Source organism: Hippopotamus amphibius, chromosome 5, assembly GCF_030028045.1.
Source record: "Hippopotamus amphibius kiboko isolate mHipAmp2 chromosome 5, mHipAmp2.hap2, whole genome shotgun sequence".
Taxonomy (NCBI): domain Eukaryota; kingdom Metazoa; phylum Chordata; class Mammalia; order Artiodactyla; family Hippopotamidae; genus Hippopotamus; species Hippopotamus amphibius.
Window position 1 is genome coordinate 75,449,641 of NC_080190.1, and position 24,014 is coordinate 75,473,654.

General features: G+C 38.9%; 1 protein-coding gene across 2 annotated transcripts in view; it reads left to right on the plus strand.

Annotated features, from left to right (window-relative positions):
• SLC16A9 (solute carrier family 16 member 9) overlaps positions 1–24,014 on the plus strand; it is a 65,174-nt gene that overhangs the window by 23,524 nt on the left and 17,636 nt on the right. Inside the window, exons 2-3 of one of the 2 annotated variants that reach the window (XM_057735399.1) lie at positions 5,424–5,656; positions 18,468–18,611. In XM_057735399.1, coding sequence (XP_057591382.1) covers positions 5,461–5,656; positions 18,468–18,611 — 340 coding nt within the window. In that variant the 5' untranslated portion in view covers positions 5,424–5,460. The remainder of the gene's footprint in view (positions 1–5,423; positions 5,657–18,467; positions 18,612–24,014) is intronic. The other variant, XM_057735400.1, reaches the window with a different exon arrangement.

The following is a 24,014-nucleotide window of genomic DNA, read 5'->3' on the forward strand; positions in this document are numbered from 1 at the left end:
AATAAGCTCCAAATATTTTTCTTTTATTAGAGGATTTCACTTGAGATTCAGGACGGAGAGAGGTCCTATTGGCCTTGCTTGGATCAGATTCTACTCTGTAGGTTAAGATCAAGGATTAATCAAGGATAATTGATTAATAGTCCCACCAACCATCTACCCGTGAGGAAGATCCAAGTGCTCTAAAGGAAACTGGGTACCCTTACAACAGGGAGGAAAGGCTAGTCTATTTGTGAAATCACCTTACTGAATATAGAATATCAGCAAAATAACAGGTGAGAGATATCTAAGGAGTAGCGGAAAGTACAGGAGAAAGGTGTTGCCCTGACAGAAAACAAGAAATCACTAAATGATATTTTTCACCATGTTCTATTCAGGCTACAAGTATCTCAAACTATGAGACAATTAAAGGTCAGAAGCTCTTAGCCAACTCTTTGTAAAAACTCGTCTTTCTCGTTCAAGTTGATATATATGGGAGCTTTGTATTTCAAAGGTTTGCTTTCCCAAATATTTACTGTGAGAAGAATTTCTCTGGCTCATGTCCTATGTGTTGAAATGTTACCCAAGGCACGGCAGGGCAAAACAAGGCAAGGCAAAGGTATTTGGTGTATAAAGGCATTTCTGTCTACTTCGGTTTGAAAACTGGCAAGGGAGATACTCCTCACCCTTTCACTCCCCTCCCCCACCCTCCAGAAAATACTGGCTTTATTTATGACTGTGCTGCTTTGCCTTTGTAAATGTGTACTTTTGCTGGAGTGCTGTAACTTGAAGATTTAAATGAAGGATGATCTCTTATGCATTTGTTTTTATACAACCTTTTAGTCTCATTAGGTGTTTGGCTAGTGCTATCGTATATTATCTAGTTTAGGGAATTAAGACTATCATTTCTTTAAAAGGTACTCCAAACAAAAATTGCAGGAGGGGCATATCTGACTACTTCAAAGGATTTCGATATTTGGAAGTTTGGCATATTCTGTCTGCTAACACAATCATGTGGTCTGAGAGACTGGATTTTAGACTCTACAGTTTTGTGCACAAATTATAACATTCTTCAGTTATGAAATATTGAAAGTTAATTTGTACAAAAGTCTGTGGCAGGTGGTGACGTGATTTTTGCCCAGTGCTTTGAATGTCGAAGTAGAGAAATTTCACTGAGGCTCAGGTAATTTGTTGGGTGTAACTATAACTCTCTAAAGGTAGCCAAATGCCTCACCGTCTAATTAGGGATATGCATGAATGGATGAATGATATTCCTACTCTCTTTGCCTATTATCTGATGAAACTGCAGCCAAGGGGATGGTTTGGCAAAATCTGTGGGCAAAGAAGACTTTGTTGAACCTGAGTGTAAATCTGGCATGGTGAAGAGAGACAGGAGGTGAAGATTAAGTGGAAGCCCCTATTGGAGGCAGGAAGTTCAGGCCTTGGGTCTCCAAATCCATTGCCATGTAAACTATTTCAGAACTTATGAAGAATGAATATTTTCAAAAAATTTTTAAATATCATTTTAATACCAAAACCTAGTCAAAATTAAAAACAAAGAGTTGGAGTGAAGTGAGTCAGAAAGAGAAAAACAAATATTGTATATTAACACATATGTGGAATATAGAAAAATGGTACAAATCAACTGGTGTACAAGGCAGAAATAGAGACACAGGTGTAGAGAACAAACATATGGACACCAAGTGGGGAAAGTGGGGATGGTTTGGGGGAATGAATTGGGAGATTGGGATTGCCATATATACATTACTAATAAGAAAAATAATACCAAATTGTACACTCCAAATATATGCAGTTTATTGTCTGTTAACTGTATCTCAATAAAAGTTCTTAAAAAAAAAAAAGACGAATCTCACTTATGAATTTAACCCTCCCCCAAATAGACTGACATAATCAAAATAGAGCATGAACCAGGGAAGATTTCAAGGATGGTTCAATAGTAGAAAATACAGATTTTATTTCATTAAAAATTAAAAGGAGAAAATCATAATTATCTCCTTATGCACTGGAAATGCACTTGAGAAAAACATAATAAATATTCTTTATAATACCACTCAAAAGTAGAAATTTTTCTTTGTAACTTTGTGAAATATATCTATCTCAGCCTCAAGTAGCACCATGGCACTTGAAGGCTTTCCCATTAAAGTTAGGAACTAGACAGTGATGTATAATCTTATTATTTAACATTATATTGGATGCCTTGTCCCACACAAAGGCAAAAGAAGGAAGTTAGACACATAAAAATCCACAGTAAGGGGGTAAAACTACCACTGTAGATGGTTATATAACTGTATGGTATTGTATATTGTATGTACCCAAGAGAATCATCCAAAACTCTCCCACAAACAAGAGATTTTATAGTAAGGTAGTGGAATCCAAAATTAACATACAGATTTTAATAGCTTTTATACATAAAAACAGAAGACAAATCAAAGAAATAAGCCCAATTATAATGTTAGCAAAAAGGATAAGATATATACAAATAAAATAAAAGGAAATATTGGGGAAAACTTTAAACACTATAAACACAAAAGTCGACTTAAACAAATGGAAAGACATGAAATGGGAGAGACACTCAGCATCATAAAAGGAGTATTTTTCCTTAAATCAATTTTAATTTAACTCAGTCCTAATGAAAACACCATCAGAATTCTTGTAGAACCAGACAAATTGATTCTAAAGTTCATATTAAAAAGTAAACAAACAAGAAGAGCCAAGAAAATATTGAAAAGGTGTGCAATGTTGGAGAGAGGGAAGGAACTATTTCCGCTGGAACTTAAGATATATTAAAAAGACTTAGGGAATTCCCTGGTGGTCCAGTGGTTAGGACTCCACGCTTTCACTGCCAAGGGTGCGAGTTCAAACCCTGGTCAGGGAGCTAAGATCTCACAAGTCACGTGGCACGGCCAAAAAAAAAAAAAAAAGACTTAGTTAAACAAATGTGGTAATGGCTAGTGAATAGACAGATAAATGGAACAGAAGGGAAAATCCAGAAACACCCATATATACGCAAGAATTAGATATGAATTACAAATAGCTTTCCGCCTATGAAAGGACACATCATTTAGAGAACGCTGAGAGATGCAAGTTAAACCTATAATGAAATACTGTTTTAAAGCCAACAAATTGGCAAAACTCCAAGTTTCATAACACACCTAAAGTTGCTAGGGAGCATATAAATCAGTTTGATCCCTTGAAGTCAATTTGCTAATACTAATTGAAGTTACAAATGTGTATTTGTAGTTGACTCAGCAATTCCTGACAGATATGCATATATGCAGAAAGATATATGTGTATGTAAGGTTTTCACTGCAGCACTGTTTTTCATTGGAAGCCATGGGAACTGGTTGAAGAATTAAGAATTACTGGAACACAATGTAGCAGGAAGAAAGGAATGAGGAAGCTTACTATGCATTGATGTGAAAAATCCTCAAGGTATTTTTCAAGTGAAAAAAAAAGCAAGACACATACCGATGTATATAACATGCTATTTTTTGTGTAAAAAATTGGAGGAAATATTTATTTGAGTTAGCTTATATACTCATAAATTAATTCTGGAAGGTTATAAAAGAAACAAGAAGCATTGGTTACCTGTGGAGAGTGTGGAAGTTAGGTGAGAACTAGGTAGATGGAGACTGTATATTTTTTGTCATTTTTTTCATTTTTGAACCATGTGAGTGTTTTGCCTATTCAATAAGGAAAACAAACAAGTATACAATCATATGTGTGTATTCAAAAAAGAAGACTAAGGAGACTTCCCTGGTGGTGCAGTGGTTAAGAATCCGCCTGCCAATGCAGGGGACATGGGTTCAATCCCTGGTCTGGGAAGATCCCACATGCTGCAGAGCAACTAAGCCTGTGTGCCACAATTACTGAGCCTGAGCTCTAGAGCTCGTGAGCCACAACTATTGAGCCCCCGTGCTGCAACTACTGAAGCCCACATGCCTAGAGCTGTGCTCTGTAACAAGAGAAGCCACCACAATGAGAAGCCTGCTCACCGCAGTGAAGAGTAGCCCCCACTTGCCACAACCAGAAAAAGCCTGCGTGCAGCAACGAAGGCTCAACTCAGCCAAAAAAAAAGAAAAAAATTGTTTTTTAAATAAAAAAAATAAAAAAGAAGACTAAGGATGCTCTCTATATGTTGATAGGGAAGCATTCCCAAGGATGTTAAGTGAATAAAACAAGGCATGGAATAGAATGTGCAATATACACTTTTTGTTGAAAAAAGGAAATCTAAGACTATTTGCTTGGTTTTGTTTGTATATTCACAAAGAAACTGGAAGGATATTCGAGCTGGTGAACATTGTGGTATACTGCCTGCTTCCCCCTCCAGATCCACTTTAGGAATGAAAGATTTCTTTTTAAAAAAAAAAATTATTTATTTATTTTTATTTATTTGGCTGCGCTGGGTCTTAGTTGTGGCACATGAGATCTTCGTTGTGGCATGCAGGCTGTTTAATAGCAGCATTCATTCTCTTTAGTTGCAGCATGCAGGCTCTTAGTTGCGGCATGTGGAATCTAATTCTGCAACCAGGGATCGAACCCGGACCCCTGCATTGGAAGTGTGGAGTCTTAACTACTGGACCACCAGGGAAGTGTGGGGGTGTAAAGGGCCAGCTCCCCACCCCGAACTCAGGGCAAGTCTGAAGGGTCAGTCCAGCTTTAGAAATTCCCTTCCTTGAGATGTTAACTTACCTTCTCCTGCTGCTGTCTGTTGTCTTCCATAGGAAGAGACCACTTTTAATAAACCTCATCTTGCTATGAGTCTGTTTCCTGGGAAACTTAACGTGTAACAGGAAACCAAAAATAGTGACTTCCTGTGGTTGGGTTGGGGTGGGAACCTGGTGAACAGAAGTGAATTTGGGAAGGAGACTTTTCACTCTATGTCTTTTTTTAAAAAAATGTAAGCTTAGTTGGTTTACAATGTCGTGTTAGTTTCAGGTGTACAGCACAGTGATTCATATTTATCTAAAATATATATGTGTGTATATAGACATACATATATGTATACATGTATATATAACTATTCTTTTTCAGGTTCTATTCCCTTATAGGTTATTATAAAAATATTGAATATAGTTCCCTGTGCTATATAGTAGGTCTCTGTTGGTTATCTATTTTACATAGAGTAGTGTGTATTTGTTAATAGATGCATATAGTAGTGTGTATATGTTAATTTATCCCAAACTCCTAATTTATCCTTTTTATAATATAAAAAACATCTTTTTGGAAACATGTGGACGTATTACTTATTGAAATCAGAAATAAAAATTCTGAAGTTAACTTGCATGTCAGTGATATTTTATCCTTTTACTCGTATATTTTTAGAGAACTTTTTAAAGTTTTGATTTAGGAGGAGATATCTTTAAACTACCATGCCTCACCACACTCTAAATATGCTTTTCTCTTTTCTTTCTGTGTTTGCTTAGGACCTACGGAGCAACGCCGCTTTGATCCCACCTTACAATGGAGTCTAGAAAGTCACCCGATGGTGGCTGGGGCTGGGTGATTGTGCTCGTTTCCTTCTTTACTCAGTTTCTGTGTTATGGATCTCCGGTAGCTGTTGGCGTCTTGTACATAGAGTGGCTGGACGCCTTTGGGGAAGGGAAAGGAAAAACAGCCTGGGTCGGATCCCTTGCAAGTGGAGTTGGCTTGCTTGCAAGTAAGTGGATAAGTTTATGCTTCTCCTTATTAATGATTGAATTATGTTTGCCGCATCCTTCACATTGAGCAAGGCAGAGGAGGCTAGTTTTTAAAAGTATAACACCTACCGTGCTGCCTTCCTTGAGATTATAAACCGCTCTTTCACTGTAATAAAAATATGTGTGAAGATACAGGAATTTCCATAAAATATTTAGCCGTTCATTCAATAATTCATTTCTGTATTCATTTATTTGCTACTATGTGGCAGGCATTGTGCTAGATGCTGGAAACGAAAGGATGAACTGCAAACACATCATTTCTGCCTTTAAGAGGCTCAGTCTAGTGAGGCACACTTACTTCCGTGAGTAAGAAAGATACAGGGGTATGAGGGCAGTGATCCAGGTATGTCCAAGGAATACTGGTGACCAAAGGACCAAATGTTTTTCGGCAGTCCTGGGAACTGTTCCTCTAGGATTCGTAATTACTCCTCTCTGATTCTGATACACCGTAATCAGATTGCATGTCCTACATTTGTGTCATCTTCTTAAGAAAAATTTGACATGGCAAAGGATATTCCCATCTCACAATCCTGATGCCATTGAGGATTTAAATATAGTGTTATATATAAGATGTATGTGATGCATTTTGTGTGATCTTCTCCGAAAGTAATATTCTTGATAAATATTTATCAAGTATGATATAATAGTGATTCTTATCATCTTTAGAGAACACAGTAGAGGGGCTTTTTTTTTAAAGGATTAAAATTATATGCACTTCAATTTCTGGAGTCATACTTTGAATTCTGCAATAGTATTTAGTGATCATCAGTCTAACTTTCTTGGAACTAGTTAAGAACAGACATGCTATATACACACTACCATATATAAAATAGATAACTAATAAGGACCTACTGTATAGCACAGGGAACTCTATGTAATACTTTGTAATGACCTATATGTGAATAGAGTCTAAAAAAGAGTGCATATATATATATATGTATAACTGATTCACTTTGCTGTACACCTGAAACTAACACAACATTATAAGTCAGTTATATTCCAATAAAAATTAAAAAAAAAAAAAAAAAGAACAGACATGCTAAGACATAGCCCTGGAGTCTCTTCCTGAGCTGTGAACTTGACATGATTCGTAGAGTAAATCATAACCTCCATTCTTATGGGCAAAATAAAGACAGCGAATGTGGTGATTTATAAGGTATTTTCAGCTCTAAAATGATTTCCAAAGAAAGTGCATTGGCCATTCCTTCTTTTAAATCTGTTATCTTTCCTGATCACTAAAGGGGACTTAAAACAAAACAAAACAGTTGCTTCCAGTTGATGTATTACCTTGTTAAATTAAAAACAAAACTTGAAAAAGAAAGCTGGATCATCTGGCCATGTCAGATAAGAGAACTAAACATAACTAAGCAAATGAAAATAACGCTGTCATTATTAGCTTAAGAAAAACAGGAAACATTTGCCAAAATTTGTTTGAAAGAGTTTTTCAAGATGTGGATTGTTTGTAAAGCTGTCAAAATACGAGTAGATGATGGGTGATATGTTTGAGAGTATAATTTTTAGAAAATGATCTGGTGAGAAGAGAATTTTTAAATGTTCTCCAATTAGTCATCTTTTCTATTAGCAAATACAAAGTTAACAGAAATGCAATTACCTTGCCTTCCAGCAAGGGTCAAAGGGTAATGGAAATGCTATCTGCATTAGCACATACATGGAGAACAAAGCTCTTTTTCACAAAGTCTGTCCAGGTGGGAGGACCTGAGGGTTTGAGGGTTCAGGGAAGCTGAGATCTTCTTAGGGGTGGATGGGCACTGGTGGTCAGAGCTGACGCCGATACTCTGAATATTGAACTGCAGCTCTCCACTTTCTGCAGGTTCCTAGGTGGATGGACCAGTCTGTCTCAGGGGCCACGAGCAGCCCTCTTCACTTGTAAGCAGGATCAGCTACATAATTTGCAGGCCCACGTGCAAAATAAAAATGCAGGGCCTCCAGTTAAAAAGTTAAGAATTTCAAGACAGCAACAGCAGGGCAGCACATCAAGTGCATGGCCCTTCTCACAACTGAGTCCTGTGCAGCTGCATTGGCTGCATTGCCCACAAGGCCAGGCCTGCTTGATGGGCTGGAGAGAGAGAGCATCCCACCAAATGTCCAGGGAGTGAACAAGCACTAGGAGAATGTTGGGCTGAAGTCAGAGCTAGTCTGAGTCCTGGCTCTACCACCCTGTAGTTGAGGGACCCCGTCACTTATCACCGTTAATCATCAGTGTTTTCAGCTAGATGAGGAGACACTTGGACCAGCTAATCACAGCTTTTGAAGATAAGTATAGAATACAAAGACTTAAAGGTTCCAGAATGAGGAAGCAGTGAGAAAAAAAATGATGGCTGAAGACCTAAGACTTACACACGTGCGTGCATGTGTGTGTGTGTTTGTGCATGTGCCTGTGTGCACTTTAGTTGGTGGCCACTGAGTATCTGTGTTGTTGGCTTCCCTTGGCTCTTCATAGCATAACTTAAGGGACAAATCCTGGAAGCTGTGGTATTACAGTATTAGCAAGAGGGGTTTGAGCCACATTCATCTTCTACTTTGTTGACAACTTTGTTCTACACAGAAACAAAGAGATCAGTACTACCTTGGAAATAGGAAAAGTACATCTCATGATGGTTCTCAGTGATTCTTAACCAGGGAGATAATCAGAATCATCTATAGAAAGATTTCAGCATATAAATACCTGGATTTGACCCTCAGACATTCTAATTCAGTCAGTCTATAGTGGGGCCCACATATGTGAATTTTTTTCAAGCCCGCAAAGTGATTTTCTGTTGGGAACTACCACTGGCTTAAGTCCTTTCTACTTAGATTTCAATCTTGCACCTTTTGATAATTCTCAAATGTATGATTGGCGTTGACATTTATAAAGGGAACTCTTGTCACTTTCTGCTTGAATGTGTCACCACATATGCCATGTAAATCATGACAAAAAAATTGGCCTCAGTTCTGGTTAAAAACACATAAATGGACATCTTTGCATCCTTTTTTGATAAAAGTTAATTTAACTTATATGTATATATATGTGTATACATATTTACAGAAATACATCTTTGATAAAAGATGGGTATATGTATATATAGTTATTCTTAGATTCAAGAGTATATGTGAATTACTTGAGCTTGTCTAAAAAGCCATTTTCTTACTTATCAGTGCTGTGAGGTGAGGATGGAGGGTGGTCCCTGGAATCTTCATTTTAACTAGCTCTCCAGATGGTTCTGATGCAGGCAAGCAGTATCATATCTGAAAAACATGAGTTGTTTGATTTACCTGGTTTTGTCCAGAGAAGACCTGGTAGGTATCATCCTTGACCAGTTCTGTGATCCGACCTCTGGAGATTTATAATTGAGAAAGCACAGCAGAAGAAGTACATTTGCCAAGCAACATACAAATTCAACTTTTCCCGTTAGTTCAGAAAGTGCCCCTTGCGTGCCTGGCTCTGTACTAGCTACCTTCGTTTACTTGACCTTGGCTGATCCTCATAACGACACATTATTGTCCTTAAGATTTAGAGACCTGCTAAAGATGAAGCACATTGTCTAAGAGAAAGCGTGACACCCAAGCTCTGGTTTTTCTGACCTCTTAAGTCTACTTCTTCATCTTTAAATGGGAGATAATAAAAGTGTCTACCCTATATGATTGCTAAGTAGAATAATTGAGGTGGTACTTGGCATATGGTAGGTACTCAACAAATATTAGTTATCAGAAAACAACAATCCCCTACAAAGAAAATCACTCTCCCAGGTAGTTCCAACCGAACTGTAGAGTTTGCAAAAGAAAGGGACCCTTCATCATGAAAGACAAAGACATTTCTAGGGGCATGGGCAGGAGGGAGAGCTGGAATGCTGTCAGGATTGTACCTAAGCACCTGGAATTTAAAGGCCCACCCATTGTCTTTAACAAAACTAGATTTGGACAGTAGCTCAGAATAGTGCTTTACACATCTTAACTTTACACTCTTTATAATCTTAATTCTTTCTCTTTGAAACTTGAGTCATTGAGAAAATACTAAGAAGTAGACTTCTCATTTGAATTGTTTTCCCAGATGATCCTTGGGATAAATAAAGCTGAATATCAAGGATTCGGCTAGGTTATACACTGTCATTACACACACTCAGAGAGCCTCCTCTCCTCTGTGTTAGGGAGGCCCAGACGTCATCTCTGCTATAAGGGGTTTATAGTCTCAGGGAAGAGATTGGGAAAAAAGGGTAGTTATGCCTTGATACTTCACCATGGATACCAAGAATAGCAAGAACAAGGCAGTCTCTGGAGTTTTGTAGAGATAGGCTGTGAAGTGGGCCAGATGGGAGGGTGGACTGGGCGAGGTGGATGGGGTGGACGGGCAAGGAGCGGGCAGTCCATGCAGAGGCCCCGTATGCAAAGCCCTGGCGTGTGCGCTGCAGGTGGCGTGGTCCAGTAGAGTAAATTTGGCTGGAGAAGGAGCGATCGTGTTGGGGTGTATGATGGTCAGTGTCGACTGGGCTAGGCTACATTCCTCAGGTATTCAAACACTCACGCAGGTGTTGCTGTGAAGGTATTTTATAGATGTGCTCCAAGTCTATAACCAATTGACTTTAAGTAAGCAAAATTGTCCTAAATAATCTAGGTGGATCTGATTCAATTTGTTGAAAGGCTTTACGAGCAGAAGTGAGCTTTTCCTGAAGAAGAAATTCAGCCTGCGGGCTGTAGCTTCATCCTGTGGGAGAGAGTTCCAACCTGCCCTTCCTGACGCCTAGTCCTGTGGATGCTGTACTTGCCCAGCCAGGCCCCACAACCGCATAAGCCAGTTCCTTGCAATAAATCTATTTATTTATTTAGTTGTGCTGGGTTTCAGGCTCCGGTGGGCTCCTTGGTTGTGGCTTGTGAACTCTTAGTTGCAGCATGCATGTGGGATCTAGTTCCCTGAGCAGGGATCCAACCCAGTCCCTCTGCATTGAGAGCACAGAGTCTTACCCATGGTGCCACCAGGGAAATCCCCGCAACAGATCTCTTAATGTATGTCTTCTTGCCAGTTTCTCTGGTCAAAGCCTGAAGGACACGGAAGGAATGCAAGGTATCTGAACTAAAGGGCAATCATGGTCTTATGTTGTTTTAAGTTGAGAGAAAGCACTCTTTGGTTAGATGTAATTCTTCAAATGCAAGGAGAAGAGTGGGGCCATTTGGTGGGGGTGGGGGGTGGGTGGGGGGCGTTTTTCCGGCAACAGAGTTGCTGATGCAGCAGGGAGATCTTTTGTTCTGTGGTTTTGTACCCCAAATAGATTTAACCGTCCCCTCCTTCCCCCCTCTTCTGTCCTTAATTCCTCCAAAGGTCTTCAAATCGCTAATGAGTCAGTACACCTATGAGATTAATATGAGTCAGTATAGCCAACAGGCTTGCTGCATGGGTTGTGAGTGTTTGCAGAGCTGGGTTTGAGCGTATCTGTACACTTTTACCCCCAAGCACTGTTAACTCCTTTGCATGGGACTGAATTTCTGCCTCCTCCAAGGATTCTGTTTTGTTGGCCTGTTCCCAGTGTGCTAGGCAGGTCTAGGGTGGGTGAGAATCATGGCAGGTTTGGATGACTTGAAGAAGGCAAATGTACATAACACACCAAACCAACCAGCAAGCAAGGTGATCAATATACTTGAGAGCAAGGATTTGAGTGGGTGTGACTCTGTAGTGCCTTTCTCTTCCTCAGGAAGATGAACTTAAAATCCCTGGTCTTAGGGACTTCCCTGGTGGTCCAGTGGTTAAGACTCTGCCTTCCAGTGAGGGGGTGAGGGTTCAATCCCTGGTCAGGGAACCAAGATCCCACAAGCTGCAGGGTGCAGCCAAAAATGTAAAAACCAAAACCAAAACAGGAATAAGGAGTGAGAAGCCTGCCAATTTGTTGGGCCCCCTGCATTGGAAGTGGAGGGATAGGACTCGTGGACCCAATCAGTCTGCTCTATTAGGAAATCCTGGCAGTGCCACAAGCACACAACCTGGTTACTGCTATAACTTCTCTCTCACTGTACCATCAGCCTACTTATGACAGTAGGCCCGGCCGTCCTACCACTTTGGGGACTCTCTGAAACTTTTTGGGAGAGAGAATTGCATGGGAGTTGATTTCTTTCCCAAAGGGAATAATTTCTTTCCCAAAGCTATCTTATAAAAATTACAATTGGGAAAACCACATTATGGTTCTGTTCCTTCCATTTAGAATGTGTTTTCATCACTTTTGTGAATATAGCCATACTTCATAGCCCAGCGCAAGGCTCACTTCCTTGGCCCATGGTGATCTCCCTTTTCTGAAATCCCCAAACACATGATCTGAACCTTTTTTTTTTGGTGCTTATTGCCCATGGCCTTAGGTTTTCGAAAGGTGTTTGTTTTGCCTTTTGGTCTAGGTCAGAAATTTTGTGCCTTCTTCTCTGTGTCCTTATCTACCATGGTATGAGACTCCAGTGCTGTGTGGTCCAGTGCGGTAGCCACTAGCCACACGCAGCTATTGGGCACTTGAAATGTGGCTGGTTCAAGATGAGATGAGCTACAAGTGTAACAAACACACACTGGATTTCAAAGACTTAGTACAAAACAAAGGACTGTAAAATGTCTCTTTAATGATATTGAAATGTTGAAATGATAATGTTTTCAATGTATTCGGTTAGACAAAATATATTATTGAAATCAATTTTACCTCTTATTTTTCTATGTAGCTACTAGAAAGTTTAAAATTCCACGCGTGGCTCCTTATCTTTCTATTTTGCAGCAGTGCTGCTGTAATGGATGCTTGGTAAATAATGAAGGAATGATAATGGTTAAATATTTACTCTTTTGTTTGATTAATGCAGACCTAAATTTATGTTACTAGCAAACTTTTGAAGATGTATATGCTTCCTCTTCGCTAATTTTAACAGCCAGCAAAAAATTTAACTCTGTTTCTTCCCACATTACCCTGAAGGGCTAAAGGAAACAATTTCATCACTTACTTGTAGATCTTTCTGACTTCCTTAGAACAACTCATCCTTCTCATTTTCTTTCTTTTTTTTAAATTAATTTTTATTGGAGTATAGTTGATTTTTAAATGTTGTGTTAGTTTCTGCTGTACAGCAAAGTGAATCAGTTGTACATATACATGTATCCACTCTTTTTTAGATTCTTTTCCCATATAGGGCATTACAGAGTATTGAGTAGAATTCCCTGTACTATCAGAAGGTTCTTATTAGTTACCTACTTTATATATAGTAGTTTGTATGTGTCAATCCCAATCTCCCAATTTATCCCTCTTCCCTTTCCCCCTTAGTAATCATAAGTTTGTTTTCTACATCTGTGACTCTATTTCTGTTTTGTAAATAAGTTCATTTGTACCATTTTTTTAGATTCCACAAAAAGCGAGATCATATGATATTTGTCTTTCTCTGCCTGACTTACTTCACTCAGTATGATGATCTCTAGGTCCATCTATGTCACTGCAAATGGCATTATTTTGTTCTTTTTTATGGCTGAGTAATATTCCATTGTATGTATGTACCACATCTTCTCTTCCTTCTCATTTTCTAATTCATCCTTGATCATAACAAAACACTTTTTCCACTAGAGTCTTCATTTTTGTTTTCCTCATTTTCATTCCCCTCATTGGCTGAGAATGGTATCAGTCAGTCTGATTAGCAGATGACCATTAACGAATGATTTTATATTTTTGTTTCATTTTGTATTTAAGAGGTCGTAGGACTCAAAAGCCCATCCGTTTCCTCCTTTTTTCCTCACTTTGGTTTATAGGGTTACTCCCTAATATATAGATCCTTACCTTTCCTGAGGGAGCATTGTGCCAAAGATGTTGCCAGGCTGCTATGCAGGAGGATGGAATGTCTTTTAAGAGCCCTGCATACCTCTTAGCACCCCACCTGCCACCTGCATGCTTCTGTGCTGCCTGCCAGCTCTGCCACTTAGCATTTTCAGTTCATCCAGCCTAAGACTAATCACCCAAACAGAAGGCAGTAAGAGTAATAATGGCCCCTAAACACCAATACACATACAACTGTGAGTTCAAGGAAACTTCTCATGAAAGGCAAAATGAATATAAAGGCAGTGGTATATAGTGTGTGTGTGTGTGTGTGTGTAACTCTCTTCTTACTGGCTCCCATTTTACTCTGAAATTGTATCCTTCTCACTATTTCCCTATTAAAATCTTCCTTCTTCCTCTTTAATGAAATGACAATAATAGATGGTTATTACATTTAAAAATGTCTTTACTTGTTAAAGAAGTTGCCAAGCCGATGATGACATTCCTCCCTCCCTTTTTTCTAAAATTTTACAGATTCCAAGGAGTGAAGTCACTGGTTCATATTACAAGTTAACTAACTTTTGTTCCAAAGGTCCCTTCCGCAAAGTAAAAGACCTGAAGCCTCGTAAGGAATCTCCCCTGAGAGTAGTCCTTCGTATTAATTAATCTCTTGAATTGAAACTAGTCCAGTGCTGAGGAGTTTATCATCTTGGAGAACTTGCCTGGTACTAGGAAGAGCTAAACACATAAATGTGTCAGTTTTGTGGATGTGACTTAGTGGTCACTTCCAGTTACACTGTGCTCTAATTGTTATTGATGAAACCTGGGACTTTGGTGGTTTGAAGCTGTGTAAATCGAGTCTAGAAATACCCTGGTTCTGAGGATGAGAATAAAATAATTTGCTGTAAACTTTTAAACATCGAAGTGAGCATAAATGTCATGTTTCCATCTTCCATAAATTTATAAAACTACTTAAGCTGTGAGATAGTAACAAAAGTATGTAGGTGTTTTTTTTTTTAACTGATATTTCTAAAAATCATTAAGGTGCCAGTGGCAATACTTCTCAATTGGAAAGAATGCTGGGCTGACGTTGGCCTTAGCCCTGTCATTGATTAGCTATAGATTCTTGGTCAAATCACATGATCCTTCTGAACTACAGTTTCATCATTTTTTTAAATGAGGTCTTTGGACCCTTTCCAAGGCCCCATTCAGCTCTAAAATTCTGTCTTTAACCTCTGACGTCAAGATTTTTTCCTCTAAATAAGCAGCAGTTGGCAGTGTGAAAGTAGAGAATATTTTTTCTTCTGGTTTTATTGAGACATAATTGACATACAGACTGTATAAGTTTAAGGTGGACAGCATAGTGATCGATCCATCATGAATTGATTACCACAATAAGTTTAGTGAACATCCATCATTTCATATAGGTACAATATTAAACAGATAGAAACAAATATTTTTTTTCCTTGGATGAGAACTCTGAGGATTTACCCTTTTAACAGCTTTCATATATAACATAACGATATTAATTATATTTATCATGTACATTTCATCCCTAGTACTTATTTATCTTATAACTGGAAATGTGTACCTTTGACCACCTTCAGCCATTTACCCCTCCACCCACCCCTTACCTCTGGTAACCACAAATTTGATCTCTTTTTCTATGAGCTTGTTTGTTTGTTTTTAATTGACGTAGAACACTATATTCGTTCTAGTACACAACATAGTGATTTGATATTTCTATATGTTTTAAAATGATCACCACAGTAAATGTAATTACATTGTCACCATACTAAGATATTACATAATTATCGACTATATTCCCCAGGCACTACATTTTATACCTGTGACTCATTTATTTTGTAACTGCAGGTTTGTACCTCTTAATCTCCCTCATCTATTTCTCTCTCCCCCAGCCCTCCCCTCTGGCAACCACCCATTTGTTCTCTGTATCTATGACTCAGTGTCTGTTTAAATATGTTTTTTTCATTTGTTTTGTTTTTTAGATTGCACATATAAATGGAAACATTCTGTGTCTGTCTTTCCCTAATTTCACTTAGTGCAATATTCTCTAGATCCATCCATGCTGTCACAAATAACAAGATTTCATTCTTTTTTTTTATGTCTGAGTAATATCCCTATATACACACACACACACACACCATATCCATTCATCTGTTGATGGGCGCTTAAGTTGGCTTTGTATCTTGACTATGGTAAATAATACTACAGTGAACATAGAGATGCATATATCTTTTTGAATTAGTGTTTTTGGTTTTTTTGGATAAATACCCAGGAGTGGAATTACTAGATCATATAGTAGTTTTATTTTTAAGTTTTTGAGGAATCTCCATATTGTTTTCCATTGTGGCTGTACCAATTTACATTTCCACCAACAGTGCATGAGGGTTCCCTTTTCTTCACCTCCTCATCAACACTTGTTGTTATCTTTTTGATAAAGGCCAGACAGGTGTGAGGCAAGAAGTTTTTTGAAAAACAGTTTTCAATTTGCCTTTTTCATCTGTCAAAGAATTTCTTCTCGTTTCTTCCTTAGGCTTAATTTTTTTCAAAGAATCATGTATTAGGCAAACATGACTTCAGAATTTATCACAAAATTGATAATAATATTATACATTTTATACAATAGTGATTTTGGTTGTACATGCTATGAAAATGATTACCCTTCAACCCACCCCCAGCTTCCCAAACTCTGGGTTTCCTTGTAGAGTTAACATGCATTAAGGAGCACAAATTCAAAGTCCTAATTTGAGGATGAAACTCGAAACTTTTCAAGTATGCCAGTAACAATCTCTATTTCAATTCCATGTGCCTGTTAAATCTGTAAACACTGACTCTAATGTCAATACAATTTGGTAAACAACAGAGAAGGGTTATGACTTTATGATGTCAAACATCCATTTATGAAATCTGACTCTTAAAATCATTTCCATTTTTGAAGTATCTAAGTGTTTCTCATTGGGTATACACATAGCTCAACTGTCAGATGATAAGTTTGGTCTTTCAAATGGATTTTCCTCCTAAAACACTAGCTTAGAATATTTCCCTCTGTCATGTAAATGTATCAGTCTCCTCTTCCATACTGGCTCACACAAGAGGGCCTGAAATGCCAGAGGCCAGTTCATGACCAGGGAGGAATGTGGGATGGCTGTAGGCACTGAAAGCTCGTGGCATCTCAGTGGTCATAACCTGGTCTTAAGTACGTGCTTAGGAGACTCTCTGGTATTGGTAAGAACGGGCTCAGCATCTTCAGATCTTCGGTTCACCACTTACTAACAGTGAGACTGAATGCATGACACCATCTCTCCATTTGAGGTTTCCTAAGTTTTAAGATATGTACAGAAAAGTGTACGTGTCATGAGATTATAACTCAGTGAATATTTTTACAAACCAGACACACCCATGTAATGAGCACATTCACATCCAGAAACAGGACGTTCACAGTACCTAGAAGTTGGGCTGTGTTCCCTTCTGGTTATAGCTCCCTACCCCCCACCAAGGATAACCACTATCCTGACTTCCGACTGTAGATTCACTTTGCCTGTTTTTGTACTTCTTATGATTCGACTTACACAATGTATATGTGTTCATGTTGTGCCTTTCACTCCACATACGTTGGTGAGATACACCCACATGGCTGTGTGTAGCTGTCCATCATTCATTCTTATGGCCACATGATAGCCCATTGTATGAATACATCAGAATCTACTTACACCTTCGACTACTGAAGAACATCAGGGTTTGTAGGTGCTAGCTACTATGACTAGTTCTGCTATGACCATTTGTGTCCAGGACTTTTGGTGCAGGTGTACACAGAAGTAGAACTTCTGAGTTATATAGCGCTGTGCTCTGCTTTAGGAGATCACGCTAGCAGTTTATGGGAGTTCTGATTGCTTCACATCCTTGCTAACACTTAGTGTTGTCTGTCTTTCACCATCTTGGTGAGCCTGCTTTTTAAAAATTGGGAAGAATAATTGGCACCTTGAAAGGTTGTCATGGACTCAGTTAAGATGTTTCTCGTTGCTTTTAAATGTTGGGCTCTTTCTTCTAACCATGGCCATGGACAACCTTTCTGAGCTTCAGTTCCCTTCCATGTAAATAAGACTACTGGACTGAATAACCATCTGTGTCGTTTTATTTCTAATATGCTTAGCTCCGTAATTGTAGATACTTTCAAGGTACAGTACTAGTGAGAGAGAATTTGACTATCACTTAAATCCTAGTACATGAGCAGTTGCCCACTTCTGCAAGAAACTAGCCCAGATAATGGTCCCTTTTTCCTGTCAATCAACAGTGCACTTCCTCCCCCAAATTCCAGGTTACATGTAGTATGCAGGACAGTGATACTGACAAAGTCATGCCTAGGTGGGTAGGGTAGAGGCATTGGCCCCACCTGCCAGAATATTTTCTAGGAAGGGAGTAACGACCTCACCCTTCATTCATCCCTCTGTAAGGATGCTACTGATAGCATTAAGTCAATCATCAGGTTTATTTTCGTCATCAATTATATGACTAGCCTCGTGCTGGATAGGAGCTCTGGGTAGAAAGGATGCATGGCACATACAGGAGACCAAAATCCTCAGAAGAGTGTGGTAGTTAAGATGATGGACTCAAGAGTCAGATGGCCTGGGTTTTTGCTTCTTAATTGTTACTCTGGGGTGGCTGCTGCTGTTACTCTCATTGAACATTTAATAAAGTCTGACTCCAGAACCCCAATTTCTTAACTATGGGATTTTACTCTTCTGAAACTTTAATTTCCTTATTAGAAAAATGAGGATAACAAAAGCAGCTATCTCCCAGGAATGCAGTGAGATTACAATGAAGTGAGATTGTTTATGGGAAGTAACAGGGTGTCCCACCCGTAGTGAAAACACACTAGTTTATTATTATTGTTGTTGCCTTATGAGAGAAAGAGTCATTTTAAACTTACGATGGGATGGATGATAGGATTGTGGAGAGGAGGTTACTGTTAAATAAGTGAAGGTTTCATTTATAATTTTAGGTCCTGTCTGCAGCCTGTGTGTCTCATCTTTTGGAGCAAGAGCCGTGACAATCTTCAGTGGCTTCCTGGTGGCAGGAGGCCTCATGTTGAGCGGTTTTGCCCCCAACATCTACTTTCTGTTTTTTTCCTATGGCATTGTTGTAGGTAAGAAACCTGGTCCCTGTGACATGTTTCTAAGCTTTGAGAGTTAAATGTCGTTTTACCCGTATGATGTTTCTTATTCAGTTGATATAAGGAGTGAAAATGCTCAGGAATAATTCACTTTCAACAGACACTTCACCAAAAATTGTTGCTTTAGTAAAATGTCCGCCCAGTGAATCAAAATATTTCAAAGGATAAACATTTTAAAAATGCACATTATGTTTTCTTGCAAGGCGCGGGCAGGTTTTTCATTTCAGCACTTGTCTCTCCAGCACAAAAAAGGAAAAGAGGGAGGGAAGCGTGAAACTTAGATGTCACTGACACCTGCCCTTTCTCACTGATGTAGGAAGTGGTCCCTTTCATATCAGGCGGTTAAGCAGGGCTCTGTTAAACTGTTTGTGTTCTAAACATCCTGCTGTTCCACAGCATCTGTCACCAGGGCCCCGATCACAAGGTCATCGCAGAAGTGAAAAGTAGATTTTAAAGCACATAATGATAATGACTCTTTTTATTAGAGATAAAGCATGAGTGAAGGGAACTGAGTGGTGGGGATGGTTAATGATGATCTTGGTTACAGGAGAAGAAAGGGTAAAGGGCTCAGGGCCTGAGAGCACTGACAGTTTGGCGGGGATGCTTTTGTGATGTACTGTACTCATTTTATTCAGTGTTAAAACATCACCAAACTCATGATTCCTAGGAGCTGTTGGTAGGGAAATTTTTTTTTTTCAAATTTATTTATTTATGTTATTTATTTATTGGCTGCATTGGGTCTTCATTGCTACACACGGGCTTTCTCTAGTTGCTGCAAGCGGGGGCTACTCTTCATTGCAGTGCACAGGCTCCTCATTGCAGTGGCTTCTCTTGTTGTGGAGCACGGGCCCTAGGCGCGTGAGCTCCAATAGTTGCAGCACACAGGCTCAGTAGCTGTGGCTCACGGGCTCTAGAGCACAGGCTCAATAGTTGTGGAGCACGGGCTTAGTTGCTCCGTGGCATGTGGAATCTTCCTGGAGCAGGGCTTGAACCCGTGTCCCCTGCATTGGCAGGCAGACTCTTTAACACTGTGCCACCTAGGAAGTCCGGGAATTTTTAAAAGACTCTGACTTTCAATGTTTCTTCTTGTGTCTGAAAGAACTGAATTATTTTTTGTTTTGAATAATGAAAATATTTTTTTGCAAACCAGATAATCACTTTCAAATGTATCCTCTGTGTAAGTCCAAGTGTTTAGGAATTAGAATTTTTTAAATAATACACCAGTGTTATCATATTCTATTGGAGGGAATAACAATATAGGCAGAAGTTGTTGTAGTTTTTCATATTCAGTGTGAACAAATAGGAAAATATATTAGTCACATAGAGAGAATTAAATATTTTATTTTAGATCATAAAGATTGTGCCCACTCTATTATATAGTAAAATATAATTGAGTATTTGCTTAAGTAATGAAGGGGTTAAGAAATGATTTGGGGACTTCCTAGGTGGCGCAGTGGTAAAGAATCCGCCTGCCAAGGCAGGAGACATGGGTTCGAGCCCTGCTCTGGGAAGATTCCACATGCCACAAAGCAACTAAGCCCGTGCGCCATAAAAAAAAAAAAAAAAAGAAATGATTTGGGTTCTAATCAGAGGAACATAAGTTATAAATCTGTAGAAAGATTGATATTTTCCAAATGAAATTCTGATAGAAGGCTAAACAGTCTCAAACATTTTATATAAAGAATGAGTTATTCCTGATAAACATGTTTTTGCTTTAGTGTCAGAAAAGTCACAACACATTTGATAAATGTATGTTAAGAGCCAGTTTTCTAGACATGAGTTCCATAGTACCATCTATATGACATTCGTTCGGAAATGATGCCAAAATTCTTAGAACACAGCATAGTAGGGTGGAGGAAGAGATGCCTGCCAACGCTGACACAGCTGATTAACAGGAGGAGAAGCTGCAAAGGAAGAGAGAGGAACAGAGGGAAGATCTCATCCCTATATGTGGCAGCAAAGGGAAAAGTACAGCTGAGCCGGACACGACCCAGGCAGGGACATAGACACTGGCTCGGGATTTTGGTGTGTAAAGACTTCAGAGACAAATTCCAGCAAGATGGTTGGTTCAAGTCAAACCTGAGATAATTTAATTTTTTTTGACTACCAATATTCCTCCTTTTCATATGAGAATATTTGCCCAATAATAAATAATAGAAATTATAGCCCCTAATATTCCAGTGCGTGGTGTATGCTAGGCTCTGTGCTTTATACGATCTCATTCAGTCTTCACGGGAACCCATCTTACAGAGAGGGAAAGTGAAGCTCAAATGAAGTGAAATTACTAAGTAAAGCCACTTAGATAGGAGATTAGGGGTTGAGTCCCTCCAGCCTGACACCAGATCCTGACCTCTTTTATAGGCTTGTAATTATTTTGAGTGCTTTTAGAACTCAGAGTTTATTTTGAATTTAACTACGTACCCGGATTCTACTCAGATCATAACCTAAACAAGCAGGTCACTTGTTAGTTCTCTGAGAACAGGTCATATGTTTGATGTTCTGTATTACTTGTTCCCTGTAGTGCTTAACACAGTGTAACCCTGTGCATGCAGATATGTTCATCTCTGGTGTAGAATTTAAAAGTATTCATTGAAGAGTCATCTTGCATTCTTGGCTAAAATCATGAAAATAAAAATGTAGATAGCTGTGTTTGTGCGTGAACATCAGATTATTCTTTTTAGGACAAACCCCTTTTTACATAGAATGTTGAATCGTTATGCCACTGGCGTGATTTGGGCATTTCCCCCAAAACTTTGGACTAAGCATTTAAAATTTCATGGGGTTTTACTCCCTCACATGGTTTCAAGGTAAAGGTATAGCCTTTGTGAGTAAATATCCAAAGTTGTCACCGGCTTAAAAATTGACCAAAAGTGAGTGATACCATAGCATCTGCATTGCCTATAGTTAACAATGAGTTTTTAAAAAGAAAAAAATTAGTGTACGTTGTCTAAGATTTTATGTACATTTGATTGTGTTGGAAGCATATCTGAAGGTATATAGAAACACAAGGACAAAATGAACCAACTCCCATAACTAAATTTCTATCGCAATGGTGAGAGCTTTACCAACCTGCGAAACTGATGGTGATTTTTCTTATGGTGTTGGAACCTTTCAATAGCTAATCCTGTCCCCTCTCCTCCATGAACCTGTGATCTTCTATTAATTAGATAGGATTTTATATTGGTCTTGATTTACTCTTCCGGCTGCTGTTGATGGTGGTGGGCTTACAGGGTTTCCACTTGGCTTTCCCCACTATGGAAACTTTCACTCCACCTGGCCAAAGAACAATGTAGAAAAAAGGCTATACCAACTACCATGTACATGTGCTCCAGTTAAATATCAGGAACTGGGGAAATGACTGTAGGTTGGGCCCATGGACTCAGTGGACCTCCTGTGAGCCAGACGTGGGCCATGATCCTGTATATTACCTGGGCCCTCATGTGACCCCACACTAAGGGGAGGCCAGGTGAGTGCCTCAGGCCTCTAGTTAACAGTGCCAGTTCATTTCCTGTGCCCTACAGTGCTCAAAAGGCATCCCTCTTTCCCTTGTGTATGACCTATAAGTGATGGTAGTTCTCTCTGGGGAAAGATTCAAGATATTATTATCTATGTATTTGTCATAGTGTTTTTTGCAATGTCCTTCCTTCTGGAATCCTGGCTTCTCCTTCACTTAATGGAGTCTGGATCAGAAAACAGGCTGACGTCTGAAGATTGCATATGACTCTGATTTGGCAACAGGCTCTGAATCCCTGTAACTAGGAGGAAATTGTCAGCTCATGGAGAGAGCAATGGGCTTCGGGCCAGGAGACCCAAGTGCTGTGAGCTTGAGCAAGCCCCTTGATCTCCAAGAATGACTGTCTCCTCATCCGTGAAGGCAGACGAAGAAACCTGCCTCACATAGGTAGGCAAGCAAAATAAAAATAAAACAAATAGAAGAGTTGAGTTGGATTTCAATAGTAAAAAACCAATTTAATTTTAATTTCAATAAACATTTTACAATTTCCAATCATTTTAAGTAATTTAAAATTTTTTTAAAGTTTTAACTTCAATACTTAAAAAGTCACGCACTGTACTAATTATTGGGCCCCCATGAGCTACTTCTTGCTAGGAGATTATTAACACTTGTTATCATAGTTGACTTCTTTGTGATTGTATTTTGTCAATAGGCTCAGAGTATAGGGCTCATGGAATATTTGTGGGATAGATAAATGGAAATGTAATGAACAATGACACTTCCATTCTGTCACCATTGGAAACAGAGTATCCAGTTGAAAAGGAAGTGACAGGAAATTATGACACAGTCTGCACTCCTTCTCCCTTCTGTATTATGAATTCCTTAGAAAAAACAGAAAAGATTCAGTCTAATGATAACATATGTTGAGCACCCGTTCTGTGCAGTATTCTGAGCATTTCCCTCTGTTTGGAAATGAACTAGATGGTCTCTGAAGAGGGAGAGTATGGCGTGGGCAGGAGCAAGCACTAACAGTCCAACTCTGGGGTTGGACCGTGCGGGTTAATCTTATTTTACTCACTCGCCAGCCGTGGACTGTAGACAGGTTACCCACTGTTTTCTCATCTTTTAAACTGAACATAATAATAGTATCTCCCTTGTAGGGTTTTGTGGTTGGATGAGTTAATGCAGTAAATATTCGCTAGCATAACCATCCTTATCTGTTTTGTGACCTTGGAAAATTATCCAAACTCTCTGAGCTTCCGTTTATATTTTTATGAAATGAGACTAATGTGACTTCACAGAGATATTGTGACTATTCATGAGATAATGTAGGTAGAGAGGCACACAGTTTAATGCATATTTGTTCCTTTCCCGTTAAATTCCTTTCTGACCTCTTAGTTCAAGACCACAGCAGCAGCTTTTTGCAACTGAAGAAGCTCTATTGCATCAGAAATATTTGCATAACAGATTAAATGATATAGAGAAAGAAATTAAAGGTGTATGGTATGCTTATAATGTAAAACATCAAAAAGAATACTGAAGTGTATTAGTTGGCATAATGCTGTTTTACCATTTTTTTTCAAAAATACTGTCTTGAAAATATGATGTTATCTTGTTTGGTTTTTGAAGCTAGAATAAAATGACGGCTTGCTGGTTTTCAAGTGACTGTATGTCATACTTCCAAACCTGGTAACTCAGGCTTCTTTTTTTCTCAATAACTTTACTCAAATCTGGAAAAAGAAAAGTGTGGTGGGAAATGAGGAGGAGAGGAAGAGGGGCCGCAGGAAATATGCCCTTAATGAATTGCTCAAGCTTCTTCCCAATTATTTCCCTTTGCTTTTCTGAAAAGCACAACTCAAAATCAATTTCTTGCCTTCTCTTTTCTTCAGGTTATATCGTTTCCTAACTACCTGATTACGGTT